At 34.5% G+C, this 15,821-nt stretch overlaps 2 protein-coding genes across 5 annotated transcripts; both read left to right on the top strand.

Moving 5' to 3' along the window:
- Nucleotides 1-3,324: 3,324 nt before the first annotated feature.
- On the top strand, nucleotides 3,325-7,468 carry LOC143576394 (putative arabinosyltransferase ARAD1). Its single transcript, XM_077060496.1, has 5 exons — nucleotides 3,325-3,677; nucleotides 3,762-3,992; nucleotides 5,993-6,289; nucleotides 6,369-6,464; nucleotides 6,790-7,468. The coding sequence occupies exons 1-5, from the start codon at nucleotides 3,393-3,395 to the stop codon at nucleotides 7,204-7,206; spliced, it is 1,326 nt and encodes a 441-aa protein (XP_076916611.1). The 5' UTR covers nucleotides 3,325-3,392; the 3' UTR covers nucleotides 7,207-7,468.
- Nucleotides 7,469-8,457: 989 nt separating this feature from the next.
- Nucleotides 8,458-14,532, top strand: LOC143576375 (uncharacterized). 4 transcript variants are annotated; one of them, XM_077060472.1, is made up of 7 exons: nucleotides 8,458-8,694; nucleotides 10,089-10,331; nucleotides 10,807-10,925; nucleotides 11,158-11,251; nucleotides 12,040-12,312; nucleotides 12,935-13,272; nucleotides 14,137-14,532. In XM_077060472.1, exons 2-7 carry the CDS (start codon nucleotides 10,175-10,177, stop codon nucleotides 14,338-14,340), a joined length of 1,185 nt encoding a protein of 394 aa, XP_076916587.1. In that variant the 5' UTR covers nucleotides 8,458-8,694; nucleotides 10,089-10,174; the 3' UTR covers nucleotides 14,341-14,532. The 4 variants fall into 4 exon arrangements, with proteins under 4 accessions (XP_076916587.1, XP_076916588.1, XP_076916590.1 ...); XM_077060473.1 differs by having other exon boundaries at nucleotides 10,070-10,331; XM_077060475.1 differs by having other exon boundaries at nucleotides 10,810-10,925; nucleotides 14,137-14,531.
- The last annotated feature ends 1,289 nt before the right edge of the window (nucleotides 14,533-15,821 follow it).

Here is a 15,821-nt window from a genome sequence, read left to right as displayed (position 1 = left end):
TAGTTTTTTTTTTGTTTTTTTAAAGATATATAGCCTATAGGTCTTTAATTTAAATGAATTTAAACTCAACTTTGGTTTAAAAGTACCGTGTGTCATCTGTCTTTATCTTGCTCTTAAGTTTGATTTGTGTTTCGGATGCGTGTAATTAAATAAGAGTTGGTTATCGTAGTCAAGCATGCTTGTGTGATCGCAAGAGTGACCCTTTTAAAATGTAACGTGATGTCATATGCAAATATCCTAGGCAAGTTTCACATCAGTTGGGTTTGTAATGGATGCGTGACCTCATCACAAATGTGTTTTGAACACGTTGGTAGTAAATGAGAGGACACCTTTACAGTCAAACATGCTTGTGTGAGTAGTTGTAGAATGGATGACTGGACATTGTAAGCTCCTAATGAAAAAAAAAGGAACAACATTCACGATTTATACTATTAAACTCTAATATCACGTGTCCATTATGATATTAGTTAGGTTGTCTTTTTCGTAATCCGGTTATTTAAGATTTTTGTACATTGTCATCACTTCACTTGTTTGATTTAAACGTGTAACGGGCCATAACTAAAGGATGGTGTTTTAGATAAACCGTTCATATGTAATAAGTTAAAAACATTTAACACCACCACTCATTTGAGTAGGTGATCCATACATTATGAAGCAACCGCGAACACCGATTGAAGAACTCCCATATGCTTTGAGCACCAAGATCGTCAAAAACGCACCGTACATTATTTTGTCAATGACCTTTCGGTAAATGGTAATGGTTAAAGATTTGGGATTTTAAAGGTCTCGGGTTCGAGAACTGATTAAGGGGGTTTTCTCACAACGACGGGTACCTCAAATACAATCCAACGACATGGAAACTCTAGTCGACGACGACGGTAATACAAGAAATCCGATCGACCAATAGCCAACTATGTCGCAATAGAGAGGGTTAAGTGTAAGAAAAAAATATGTTAAAAATAAATAAGTAAATTTCAATAATCTTTATTTAACATGTATTGAATAATACAATGGAGTAAAACTAAGAGGTAAATTTTACTATTATCAAAAAAACAAAAAAACCATCGCGGTAGAGGGGAGCGCGGACTCTGGTCGACTTCGAGTGTTTTGTTTGTGACATGACTCACCGAGAAAGACCATTAAAAAAGAAAACCCATCATTATAAGAAAAACTCCTTAATCAGTGTTTTAAAAACCGGTTTAAAATGGTCGGTTCAACTGGTTGAACCGGATTTCGGTGAGCAACCCAATATTTTATACCCGGTATATATTTGAGCGGTTTATTGAACATCAAATCGGCCGGTTTTCATAAAAAATCGGTTTAAAAGCCCACCATATTTTTTATGTTTCTGGCTCATTTTTTTAAAATGTTACTTATTTTATATTATTTTTGTATATTATGATTATAGGTAACCAAAACTTCATATTTATTAATGTTGAAAATGAAAGTATTTATACTCTTGTTGATAAGAATGACATTGAGAGTGAATATAATCCTTTAAGTGATCGTAAACTCGATGCATGCAACACTCCGATGACATAAATCTATTGCGCGCCTTCATTTTAAAACAACTTTATTTGAAAATCAAGTGCTTTGTATTGTTTTTTGAACATGGATTAACTTTTGAACGATATTTTATTATGCAATCATGTATTTTTTTTTTAGTTAAAAGTTATATTTATATGTAATTATAAGGTAAATTATACAACCCGGTTGAACATTCCGATACAGCCTGATTACACCATTTTTTAGTCCAATCTAATACAATTAAAATGCAGGCTTTTATAACATTGGTACCTACTCTTGACGACGGCAACGGTGCTAAACTGAAGTCTTGAAGTATCTAGAGAAAGTAATAATAATAATAATCATAATAATAATAATAATCCGCTATCTCTCTTCAAAAGTCCTGAAATCTAATTGGCTACCTCTTACACAAACTTAGCAACATCCCTTGCGTTAATAACGAATCCGCACACCACTTAGATCATCTGTAGTCATAACTCTTCACATCCAGGCGTTATGCATCACGTGGCGTCCGGTCAGAGTTATGGTTTTTTACAAAAATAGGTTGTAGTCATAACTCTCCACCCCGAGGCATTATGCGCCACGTGGCGCCCAACCACTTTTACACTTTGTGTTTTTTTTTTTAATTTTTTAATAAGAATAATAAAATAACAATAATATTTTATTAAATAAATATTACATGAAAATAAAAAAAAAACTATTCGTCGTTGTTGTTGTCGTCGTCTTCGCCCTCTTCGTCATCGTTGTCGTCCTCGTCATTTTCATCGTCTTCACCATCGTCGTCGTTGTCTTCATCATCGTCTTCATTATTGCCCTCGTTTTGATCATCGTTTTCACCAGGCAGAGGCCGATACATCCAAATATGTTGGACCAAATCCTCCTTTAGTGCGTTATGTATCTCTCTTGACCGCACGGAATCCGAGTTTTCCAGTCGTTGCTCCATACTTGCCGGAGTCCGTGGTGGATCCGGGCCCGGTATAAAAGTTGGACATATTGCTCTTTCCTCGTCCTCGATGATCATGTTATGCATTATGATACACGCATACATAACACATCTCATTCTTTCTAAAGACCACAGACGACAATGATTTTTAACATAATGTCATCGTTGTTAAAGAACACCAAAACACCTCTCGATATCTTTTATCGCAGACTCTTGCACTTTCATAAAATACTGTCTTTTTTAATCCATCGGGTCTCTGAATGTTTTAACGATTATCGCGAACTCTGGATATATTCCATCACCCAGATAGTACCCATGATGGTAGAAGTTATCGTTAGCCCAAAACGAAGCGACGGGAACGGTCCCAGATATGTAACTCCCCACGTTATCCTCCAAAAACGCAGGTGGCCACGTTGCCACTACGAATGGTCGATTACACCATTTTTTAGTCCAATCTAATACAATTAAAATGCCGGCTTTTATAACATTGGTACCTCCTCTTGACGACGGCAACGGTGCTAAACTGAAGTATTGAAGTATCAAGATAAAGTAATAATAATAATAATAATAATCCTAAACGACACCGTATCGACTCCCGGTGCCATCTCTCTTCTAAGCTCCTGAAATCTAATTGGTTACCTCTTAGTTACACAAACTTACTTAACAATATCCCTTGCGTTAATAACGGATCCGCACACCACTTACAACTTCATCTTCGTCAACACACCACCAGTCAACCCTTCACCTTCACTTTCACTTTTTCAATACCTTATGCACCAATCCTCCGTTACCTTCAAACTCACACCACTTTACAAACTAACCATATTATTATTATTATTATTATTATCATTATTATTATTATTATTATGAATACACACAAACACACACTCGTTCTAAATTCTAAACCTCTTTACACACAAAAATGATTAGTAAATCAATAATCACACTCATTACATTCCTAATTATCACCATCACCACTTACTTAATCTCAATTAACGCCTTTGGATCCGGTCCAATCGGAGCCGTTGATCTCAGATCTCATTTCTCTCAGTTATCCTTCCTGTCGTCCACCAGAAATGACTCTGTACCGTGCCGCACCGGATCACCGCTCCGTGTTTACATGTACGACTTACCGAACCGGTTTAATGTTGGTATGCTGAACCGGAAGTTTAATAATAATAATAATAATAAGGATATTCCGGTGACGGTGAAGAATATGCCACCGTGGCCGAGCAATCCAGGATATAATAATAATAATAGTGATAGTGATGATGTGGTGGTGACGGAGAAGAATATGCCAGCGTGGCCGAGGAATTCGGGGTTGAAGCAGCAGCATAGTGTGGAGTATTGGATGATGAAGTCATTGTTGTGTGGGGAGTGTGGTGGTGTTAGTGAGGTGGTTAGGGTTTGGGACGGGGAAGAGGCGGAGGTGTTCTTCGTGCCGTTTTTTAGTTCGTTGAGTTTTAATACGCACGGGAGGAATATGACGGATCCGGATACGGAGATTGATAGACAATTGCAGGTATGAATTGGTTTAACTTTTAAGAAGGTGTTTAGTTGGATTGTTAGATGTAGGTTTGTAATTGTATTGTATAGAATTGGCGAATGGGTCGGGTTGATTAAGAAAGAGTTGTTTTGGTTTAGGTCGGGACGGGTTGGGGTCAAAATGGCTTGCTTCTGGTTTTTGGCACTGGTTACGTGTGCAGCGTAGGTTATGTGTATTTAAATGCCGGTTACGTGCATTTCGGGGTCAGAAAATGCGCCTTACCAGAGCTACACACATAACATGCCTAACTAGAGCTCTACATGTGTAACCGACGTCAGCTAGGTTTATTTATTACTGTTTATGCATGCATAGTTGGTTTAAGTGTCGGTTATATGTGTTTCGGTGCTGGATATGTGTACCGGGGCAGGATAATGCGCCTAACCAGAGCTCCACATGCGTAACCGAACTCTGCTTGTGCATAGTTGATTACACGTGTTTAATGCCAGTTACACGCGACTTAAGCATAAGTTAGGTATTGTTCTAGTTCGTTGAGTTTTAATACACATGGGAGGAATATGACGGATCTGGATACGGGAGATTGATAGGCAATTGCAGGTATGAGTTGGTTAAGAAGTTGTTATAGGACTGGTAAACGGGTTGGTTGGGCGGGTTCGGGTCAGAACGGTTAGGACCTGGTTAATTTGGTTTGGGTTGGGACGGGTTGGGTCGAAATGGGTCAGGTTAAAATGAATTAGTTAAGGAGTTTAATTGTAGACTTGTAGTAGATATAGGTTTGTATCATACTGTTTTGATCGTTTATGGTGAATCACTGACTTAATATCGCGCGCATTATGACTTAGTTTCATCAGGAATTAACTATTTATAGCAACAAATTTAAATTAGAATTTGCAGCTATACTACGGAATATGAGATTATGAGCTAAGGAATCCTTCTTTGTTCTATCGGAATCCTTCTTTGTTATGATGCATCATTCATAACCTGCGAGTAGGCGAATAGTATGGTAAAGAAAAAAAGTTATCATTTACTCATTTTCGGTTCTGAAAAAGAAGTAAAGAAAAAAAGTTATCAGATAAAAGGGTATATAATGATTTCGATTTCATGGTTGGATTGTAGAAGCCTTGAACACGGTAATTGTTAGATCTTAAGGCCCGTTTGGCAATCTTGTGCTAAGCCATTAGGAGGCATGAGCGATTAAGAGTAAGCCTCTGAAGTCTGAATTGGTCAAAATGTTTCTAAAGCTTACCCCATTAAGAGGCTCCATGAACTATTACAAGGTGTCTTTTAAGTGAAACAAACACACTCTACCTTTCACCGATTCAGAAGTAGCCTCTTAATGGAATCATTAAGAGTCTACCAAACAGCCCTTAAGTATGATTTGTTAATTAGTAGGATGATGCAGTTAAAATTTTAATATTTTCCCTGCATAAAGCTGGGAAATTTCAATGCTGTTATATGTATTCACAAGCAAAGAACTTGCAGATATATGTTGTTATGTGTGACTCTTGCTTAAAGGTTAATAATGTGTAAATTAAGAATTACTCTGAATATATGTTGATGGTTCACAAACTAAGATGATAATTTGTAACAACATATAATAAGGCGTGACTAGTCTTTTTTTACTGGTAGTTTTTTTTGCATTTTTTCCCCTTATATTGTTATAATCAATCTTCAAGACAATATTTTTATTCAAGTTTCTGCTTCATTAAAGATTCTAGAATCTAGATAATAAGAAGACATGGATCTCACTTAATGTAACCGATAAACCTTATAAATGCTGGATGGTTATGTGTTAATCAGTTAAGTTATACAATAAAACAACTAAACATATATTTGGAGAACTTTATGGTTGCACATGAATATCATATTATTCAATGTAAGTAGCATGTGATTTTCACCATACTTTTGAGTGTCATTAGAGGTGACAAGTTCAACCACATTTTTGAAAATGGGTCAAGTTGGTTGTGTGTGTGTGTGTTTTGTTCAAAATTATTGATTATATGTTTGTAATTTTATAGGTTGACATACTTAAGTTCTTGAGGCAATCCAAATGTTGGCAACGGACCGAAGGAAGAGACCATGTAATCCCAATGCACCATCCCAATGCTTTCAGATTTCTTCGAGAAGAAGTGAACGCATCAATTCTAATCGTTGCAGATTTTGGGCGTTACTCCAAAGTCATGTCAAATCTGCAAAAAGACGTCGTTGCCCCTTATATGCATGTAATGGAGTCTTTCGTAGATGATAATTCTGTGGACCCTTACAACTCACGAACTACGCTTCTTTTCTTTCGAGGAAGAACCGTGAGAAAATCTGTACGTAACCAATAAACTTGAACATATATTTCAGTAATTGTATATAGTCGAATTAAATAGTAAATAATGTGATGTGCAGGAAGGCGTGGTACGCGCTAAATTGGAGAAAATATTAAAAGGATACGATGATGTTCATTACGAGTCTAGCTATGCAACAGGAGAAAGCATAAAAGCTGTAAGTTACTTTTATATAATGTTCAAGTTCTTGATCACATTTTGGATGTTTAATATAGGATATTTTATATATTCCCGAAATAAAATTATAATATCAAATATATCCATTTTCAAAATTTTGACGTTTGTATCCTTGTCTTAAAACTTGCCTTAGTATATGAGCGTACATGTAAAGAGAAGGGTATAATCGTCTTACTACAAATTTAATTTAATGAAATGCATATTGAGTAAATATGAAACTTAAGTATTTTGAATGAATTTATTTGACATGTTTATTATGCAAGTTTTCAGATTATATAATATTAATATGGTTTTTGTTGCACCAGTCTTCTCAGGGTATGCGTTCATCCAAATTCTGTCTAAATCCAGCTGGCGACACTCCATCCTCAAACCGACTGTTTGACGCTATCGTGAGCCACTGTGTACCCGTAATCGTGAGTGACCGAATCGAACTGCCATTCGAAGATGAACTAGACTACAACAAATTTTCAATATTTTTCTCTGTTGAAGAAGCGTTAACTCCCGGTTACATGGTCCAACAACTCAGAAAAATTCCAAAAGAAAGATGGCTCGAAATGTGGAAACAACTTAAAGAAGTATCACATCATTTTGAATACCAATATCCGCCAAAAAAAGACGACGCTGTTAATATGATATGGAGACAGGTACGGAATAAGGTTCCTTTTGAGAGACTTGCTGTAAATAGAGCCCGGAGATTAAAAGTGCCCGATTGGTGGCGGTGAATGTTGACCCGTTGAGTCATACTAGGCAGGCCCAGCCGACCCTGTTTGTTATTATTTTTTAAAAGGATTTTTATGTTTTATTGTTTGTTATTCATGAGTCATAGGTACATTGCTTCCCTTGATGGGAAAAAAGTATAGTTTTTTTTGGTTGAAGATACATAAATCTTTAATTTAAATGAATCTCAGCCTCAGTTTGTTTTAAGAGTAATCAGTGTCATTTATCTTGGTCTTGAGTTTGGTTTGTGTTTCGGACGCATTGGCGTTAACAGACTTGGTTTTCGTAGTCAAGCATGCTTGTGTGAGTAATTTCAGGACGTGTGACCTTTTAGAATGTAATATTGTTTTCGTATTCAAGTTCTCTCATCTAGCTTATATCTAGTTTACAAGTAAAGCGCCTATAACACGTTAATAATACACGAGATTATACATTTATACATTTCACCAAATATCATTTTTTTTAAATATAAATGATATTAAATCTACTTTAGGTATCGCGACCATATATATACCAAAATACTAAGCGGTTGCATTTTTTTTATTGAACTAAATGGAAAACAAAAATGTTTTTTTTGGTAACGCCCGGTATTCTTTGTTTGAATTAGTTAAAAAAAACTCCTTATCTAAAAAAACGGCTGAGCTAAAGTACATGTAAAACGAAAGTTTTTGGGGTGAACTAGGGATTAAGTTTGTCGAAAGGATATAGCTTGATAAGTTGAAAATCGGTCAAACACTCACTTTAATTAAGACAAAAATGGATTTTAAACCAAAAGGTTGTCGCGTAGAATCATGCAGAAGACATATAGTTAGAACAAATAACAAACTCGTGGATTAGGAGATAAACCACCCATACAAATTAGCCCACCTTTCTCCATCGTCATTTGATCGAAACCGACGTCATCCCCATCGAGTATCGAGAAGAGATATTCAAGTAATAATTTACTACTCTAGAAATTTTCTTTTTTTTGAACAGCCAACGAATCCTCTACATGAGCTACTGACTAAAATTCACCGCTGATTAAATTCATCGCATCGGGATACATTCGTCTTTTGATCCGGAGAAAACCACCACACCTAAGACCAATGGCCGTGAACATTCGCTCGAAGACACGAAAATACACCCATTCAATTTAAGAATCAAATTTGAATCACATGAAGTACCAATTCTCTTACCACCAACTCATTGGTTAATATTGTTAATATTATTATTATTATTATTATTATATTAAGAATAATAATAACGAAATATTTATTATCATCAGCCCCAAATATTTCTTTCAACATCTTTTTAGGTTTTCCCTCTCTTTGTTTTGGAGGGAAAACTCGTAAATTTCGAAGCTTTTTGCTTCATATTCAAATAATTTCACTTCCCATTAGCTTATATTTTAGATCCGTCGCATATTTCGCGTTTCTTTTGACCGTTGTCTGGGTTCACTTTCAGCTACTGTTTGAAGTGTAATCCAGCTGCAAGATTGATCATACTGGAATCAGGTATGCTAATTTGTTAACGCAAATAAGTTTAATTAGCTGTTTTGTTTGTGGGTTAAATTTGGTTTGGTGTAATTAGGGTTTTTTAGGGTTTTGTTGGTTGTTAAATTAGGGTTATTTGGTTATATGCTATGTTAAAGATTTGATCTTTAGTAGTTTTTTTTAATGGTTTTTTAGTTATGATTTATGTTAAATATATATGGGTTCAGTAATTTGATTTGTTTTTATTTATGTTCATGATTCCAATTAGGGGTGTGCATGGGTCGGTTTGGTTTTGTGCTAAAATCGAACCAAAAATCGAAGTATTGATTTTTTGTTTTAAATACTGTTTGGTTTCGGTGTTGGGTTTTGGTTCGGTTTCGCCATTTGGGTTTGAAAATTTTGGAACGTAAAAAAAAGTTGGCCGAAATTTTTGGATTTATTAATTTATCACATATTTCGTGTTGTTTTTACTGTTGTCTGGATCAACTGTCTTGTTGCATAGCTACTGTTTGTAGTGTTATTCAGCTGCAAGATTGGTCCAGTTGGAATCAGGTATGCTGATTTGTTAATGTAAATGGGTTTAATTAGCTGTTGTGTTTGTGTGTTGGAGTGATTACAAGAAAATAACACTATTAGAGGTAATAATGTTGGCATATATAAACGCTGATGTGGTGCCTATGTGGCGGTCCTAATAGGACTAAAACGAGCAACTAGCTTAACTAGTTTTAGAGCCTACGTGGCAGTCCTAACCAAAGTTTAGAAGCTGGCTTAATGGTTTTGGAGTTTAGGTTCTGGTTTCATATAGTATGGATTAAGTAGTTTGCAACACTGTTGCAGAATTAGAGTTTTAATTTAACTAGTTATCAAAACCCTCACGCTGCGGGGGGCGTAGCTCGCGAATTCGGTTGGTATTGGTTAAGTTCGTTACGGTACCGACACTAAATATTTAGTATAACGAAACCCGTGCGATGTGGAAACGAATCGATGTGAATTTGGTTATTGGTTAAGTTCGTTATGGTGCCTGCCGGCATAAACTCGAAAAATGAATTAGTAAATGGCAAAAGGGTAATCAACATGTTTTTATAAAAGTATAACAAAATTTAAAAAACATGAATTTTTTGCTGACGTGGCATAACTAGAGCTTGTCATGTGGCTCAATGGAATTATTGCGCGCTATGGTGACATCATAAACCCAAATAATAAGTTAGTAAACGGCCAAAAAAGTCAACGTGTTTTTTTAAGTGTAATAAAATTTAGGAAAAATGAAATATTTTGCTGACATGGCATTACTAGAACTTGCCACGTGGCTTAATGGAATTTTTGCGCTGCCACCAACATAAGGTTTTAATCTTATGTATAATATTGACAGCTATTTTATCTCAAAAACTTAATGTAGGAAACTTTATGATGTGCAGACAATTTGAAGGAGACCAGAACTTGTAAACATTTCAATTAATTGAAATTGATAAACGCCTAAAGTTGGATCTTCCTAAAGTTTGAGATGCAAACCAAGAAAGTATCAACTGGAAGAAATTCTTCTAAAGCAGTCGGTAGTCCAAAAGTATCACGAAATCAGAACAAGGTTCCGGAAGATGTCAACAACCAAGAGAACAAGGTTTCTCAGATGATTACATCTTCTGCTAGAAAACAAAAACCTGGTAAGTTGGTTATCTTTAATGCACGCTATAAAAACGTTTTTTTTGACATTTTTAAATCAAGTTGTTATGATAATCTTTTGGTGTTTGTATAAAGTGATTCTGATTTGGATGATCCTATCAAATAGTGGTTAAATAAGCAGTTACATACCTACTGCGGTATAGTTGACTATTTAAGAACTAGATTACTCCATCTTGTTCACCGGTTCACCCGTATTTTCATTGTCAACGATACATTATAAGAGCTGCTGTGTGATTGACTCTTTAAAAATGTGTTTTTTTTGTCTCTTAAGTCTTAAATGATTGTAAAAGTGTTCATATGATGTGAATTAGATAATCTTGTAGGCGCCTTTCAAAAAAAAAAAAAAATTTTGTATTCATAGACTTGTTTTTTCATGACACTAGTTTATTTTTTTTCTTGAACTTTGGTGATTATAAATGTGAATGCCGTGTGACGTCTAGTTTCTATTGTAATTAGCAGCAGTCACCCGTACAAGGAACAGCAAAGAGAATGTTGACGTGACTAATATAAACGCTAATATATGCTCAGAAGATGATTCTTATCTTGCAATCAACAACATGTCCGTGGATTCTGAGGTAATTTATATTTTCCATGGTTTTTATACTTTTATTTTATTAACGTTGTAAAAATTGTATCTTGACTATCGTTGAAGGCTCTAGTTCTTTTAAGTTGATTATAGTTAGTTTTGGACTCTCATTTATTGATATACATTTTTTAATCTGCGTTAGACTAATAGTTATTATTGAATTTTTAAGACCAGTTTATTGAATTTATGGTTCTCACTAGTGCTTTTTTGATATGCTGCAGGGATGTAATGCTACTGAAACTTTTGTGAACGGAACCATATTTTCTCCTACTTTCCATATTTCCAGAGCTGTAGATGGAGAAATCGCAGACGGAGGTAAATTATTACACTGCTATTGTGATTATACGTTTATAATAAGTTTTATTTATTTTAATACTAGCATGGGAATTCTGTTTGCTTAATGCAATTAATATGCAATTTAACAAATGTTTTATAAGCTGCTTATAAATATATATATATAGGATTAGGATCATGTGAGAACCATTTTGAAATTGAGAACTTTGACAACCACTTTGGACCACAAAAAAATTCTTTTTATAAAAAAACAAAAAATATATATAAAACAAAAAAGAAAACGAAAATAAAAAAAGTAAAAAAAACCAAATTTTTTTATTTTTCATCTTGGTTTCATAAAAAAATTTAAAACAAAATATCGGTTTAGCAAAATTATACATATATGTATAATACATATTTTTTAATTTTATACAAGTTTATTCTTTATACACATATGTACAATTAAGATAAATGATAATGTACATATGTGTACATTATGTAAATCAAAATTAAATAAAATTATACATATGTGTATAATTAAAGGTTTTTTTTTTATTTAATGAAATCTGGATGAAAAATTTAAAATTTTTGGTTTTTTTACATTTTTAAAATTTTCGTTTTTTTGTTTAATAACTTTTTTTTATAATTTTTTAAAGAGGTTTTTTTGTGGCGTAAAATGGTTTTCAAAATTCTCAATTTCCAAAGAGTTCTCTTAGGATTCTCATCCTGTATATATATATAAATGAATGAATATGAATTGTTTCATTAAAGAAAATGTGTATGTATTTATTCTGTCATATTTTATATTACTATCCATTGTTTTGATGCAGATTTAGGATGTGGTCTATCTAGTGAAGTTTCAGCCATATACCAATGCATGAAAGACTCAAAGTTAGAATGTGTTGATGAACATGATCACGATCATACGCCATCTGATGTTCAAATGGATGAAGAAGAATATGAAGACTTTGATGAATTTGATCCTTACTTTTTCATAAAAAACTTGCCAGAATTAGCATCGGTGGTCCCCTCTTTTAGGCCCGTGTTACTTCCCAAACAGACACGGAGTTGCCCACCAACTACTCTTGTTTTAGACTTGGACGGTTAGTATTTTTTAAAATCTTTTGATTGTACTAAATTTGTGTTATTAATTTTTAACAAGAAAAAAAACGTATTAGAGGTAACAATTTTGGCTTAACTTATAACACATGCTGAGTGAGTGACTTTACTGCTTATGTGGCGCCTATGTGGCGATGCTCTTCCTCACCACTCAAACTCGTGAAAAGTTGCTTAACATGTTTCCAAATCCTTACAATGGCATACGTTTGTTGTAAAGTAGTTATTTATTATCCTAACAATATATTTATATTTATTTTTAGTCATGTTTAATGCATCAAATGTTATAAAAATCCCTGAAAAACCGAAACCTAAAACACCAAAACCGAACAGTTTCCGAAACTCAAAAACCGATGCTTTAGTTTGGGTCCAAAACGAATCATGCACACTACTACATTGTTTCTAATAGTTATACGTTTAGTTCAGTGATTTTCACGCTGGTAACATGGTTGGTCTCTTGCCTAGGATGAAGTTATTTTTTACTGTTAAGTGGGTGTGAAATGACAAATATACCCTTTATATGGGTAAACCACATGTACCTACCGGCTACCATGAAATTAGTTCTTTCTTTATTGTGCAATCCCTTGAGTTGACTTTTTTATTTGGCAGAGACTTTGGTGCACTCGACACTTGAACCTTGCGAAGACGCTGACTTCACATTTACTGTCAACTTTAATCTTGAGGACCATAAAGTCTATGTTTGTTGTCGTCCTTACCTTAAAGAATTCATGGAAAGGGTGGCTGGACTTTTTGAAATAATTATATTTACTGCTAGTCAAAGCATTTATGCGGAACAACTTCTGAATGTTTTGGATCCCAAGAGAAAAGTATTTAGGCACCGTGTGTATCGTGAGTCTTGTGTCTATCTAGAAGGAAATTATCTCAAAGATTTATCAGTTCTTGGTCGTGATTTGGCACGTGTTGTCATGATTGACAACTCTCCACAGGTATGTAAGCTTTTAAGTTATATCATGGCCTTTATTTTGTAAAATTTCAAAAATATTTTGTGAATTATTGTTTTAAGTAAAATGGTTTTGACAGTTGCATATTCGAAGTATTTCTGAATAAGCGTAAATTGCATAAAAAAGTAGCGGCTTTGGTCTGATTTTTGTTTGGGTAATCGTTATATTTATCTATAAAAGTTAATCATCTTCCAATGTTTTTAAATATAAACTTTCAAATTTTCTGATTTAAGATAACCTGACTCGGGTCAAATTGGTCAAACTACTTAACTTAGTAATCTGCTTTGAAATCTGTTAACCAGTTAACTAGGCACGAAGGGGTGTAAACAAGCCGAGCCGAGCCCGAGTTCTACTCGTTTAACACACTAGAGCTTATGCTCGGCTCATATATTATTTATTAGTGTGTTTATATACATTTATAATTATTGTATATATTTTTAATTATAATAATAATTATTATTTCTAACATTATTGATATTTATTTTTTTTCATAAATTTACACATAATAATAATTATATATATATATATATATATATATATATATATATATATATAAAATCTGTTAGAAAGTTATATAAATAATAAGTTTGTTTAAGCTCATGAGCCAGCTTGAGCTTGATAAGTGAAGCTTGGGCTTGTTTATCAAATAAGGTTAACTTTAAGCTTGAGCTCGGTATCATGCTCGTTTAAGCTTGGCTCGGTTTGAGTTTTTAGCGAGCTGGTTTTGAGTAGGTATGGCTTACGAGAGTAGCAACTTGGTAATATTTTTTTCTTTTTTAACCCGTTTGAACCCGACACAGATTGCCACCTCTACTGACTAATATAAGTTGCTAAACACTTTTGTTTCAGGCATTCGGCTTTCAAGTCGACAATGGCATTCCAATAGAGAGCTGGTTCGATGACCGTTCAGATCAAGAGCTTCTTTCCATAATCCCATTTTTGGAAAGTTTAGTCGGAGTCGAAGATGTCCGGCCACTAATCGCCAAGAAATTTAACCTCCGAGAGAGAATAGCTGCAGCAAACTGTCCTTTAGCCGAACAATTTGAACGGTGAACTGAACACGTTCAAATATCATGAAGAATGAATTAATAATGAAGAGTATCATGCAATAGAGTTTGTTTTTTTTACTTCTACTTTGATTTTTATTTTTTATTAAGTTCGCTTATCGTGGCAAGTGATAACTTGTAGGTTTGGATTTGTGTTGAATGTTTTAATTTAATTTTTTTGAATAACAATGTATTTATAAGCCAATTTTATATTTGGCTATACTTTAAAATTACCGTAAGAACTAAATAACTTACCGTTGGAGCATTTTCCAACCGTAAAGAATCCGTTCTAGCTTTTTTTAGTATTGGGTTGTAATTGGTTTGAGAACTTCTCCATTGAAACCGGTAGCCAATTTTGTGTACCTCTAGTTAAGGCCATCAATTTGGGCACGACTCGTGACGAAGTGGTACTGGTTAGAATAAGTTAAGAAAACGTTAAGCAAAGAGTTTTGGTTTAAACATAATTCTTTAGTTTTGTTTACTAAAGAGTTATAGGATCTTGATGACTGAAATGAATTACAGAACATAATTCTTTAGTTATATATATATATATATATTTTTGATGTTCAACTACAATATATAGAAACATAAATATTACATCAATATAGCAGGTAGGCGGGCAACAAGCTGCGCCGCCACCCATTTCTGAATTGCAAATCCTAACCTACTAAACACATACCCCTGCCCTTTTGGAGTCGACACATTGCTATGCACAACCTGTTGGACCCTGGTTAAAAAACGGATAGCTTCCGGTGCCAAGGAGCCAAATGTATCAAAAGCCAGAGGGACAAAAACATGTTGGTTCTCTTCGCAGGCTTTAGCATGTTTCTCCACCTTCTTCGTTTCAGCCCTTTTCATTGCTTGCCCAGCTACAAACCCATTATCCCTCAAACCAGCTAAGGGAGATACCCCTGTGAGGTCAACACAAGCGTGTTTTCCCCCGGCCCAACCAAAGACGAGCAAATCTGCCGGTCGTAGAGTGGATCTCCCTTTCGTGGGGTCTGTAAGGAAGTTTACGGGGGCTTCCTTTTTAGCTGATATCCCAGCTAGCCTTAAGATGTCCCAAAGAACGTCCCGCACCCAATCATGTCGGTATTTGAACCCAGGCATCTCCTTGCAATGAACCGCATGCTCTCCGAATTTATCCAAGCAAGCCTTACGACTCTTTTTGTTTACCAAATGACAATAATGCCCTTAAAACTTGGGTCAATCAATATTGTTTATTAATTCTAGGTGTGTGTTTAAGGGTAAACTTGAAAATTAGCCAATAAATTTTGAAAATGAACATTTATAATGAGATGAATAAAAAAGAAAATCTTGACACTTATCTTCTATGGTCAAAAAATATTAAACCCAATCTTCTAGGCCCGAATAATGCTCACTTATCCATTAACTTGGTTATAATTACGGTTATGGTTTATATCAAAACCTACCATATGGACCATGCACACCCCAGGCTCCATCAAATCATTTTATTTGTTTACCTTT

This window comes from Bidens hawaiensis, unplaced genomic scaffold (genome assembly GCF_021521415.1).
Source record: "Bidens hawaiensis isolate Kalapana, Puna unplaced genomic scaffold, B.hawaiensis_p1.1 tig00028088_1, whole genome shotgun sequence".
In the NCBI taxonomy this organism is placed as follows: Eukaryota; Viridiplantae; Streptophyta; class Magnoliopsida; order Asterales; family Asteraceae; genus Bidens; species Bidens hawaiensis.
Note: the sequence above shows the minus strand (reverse complement) of the source record. Positions and strands in the feature narration are given on the sequence as shown.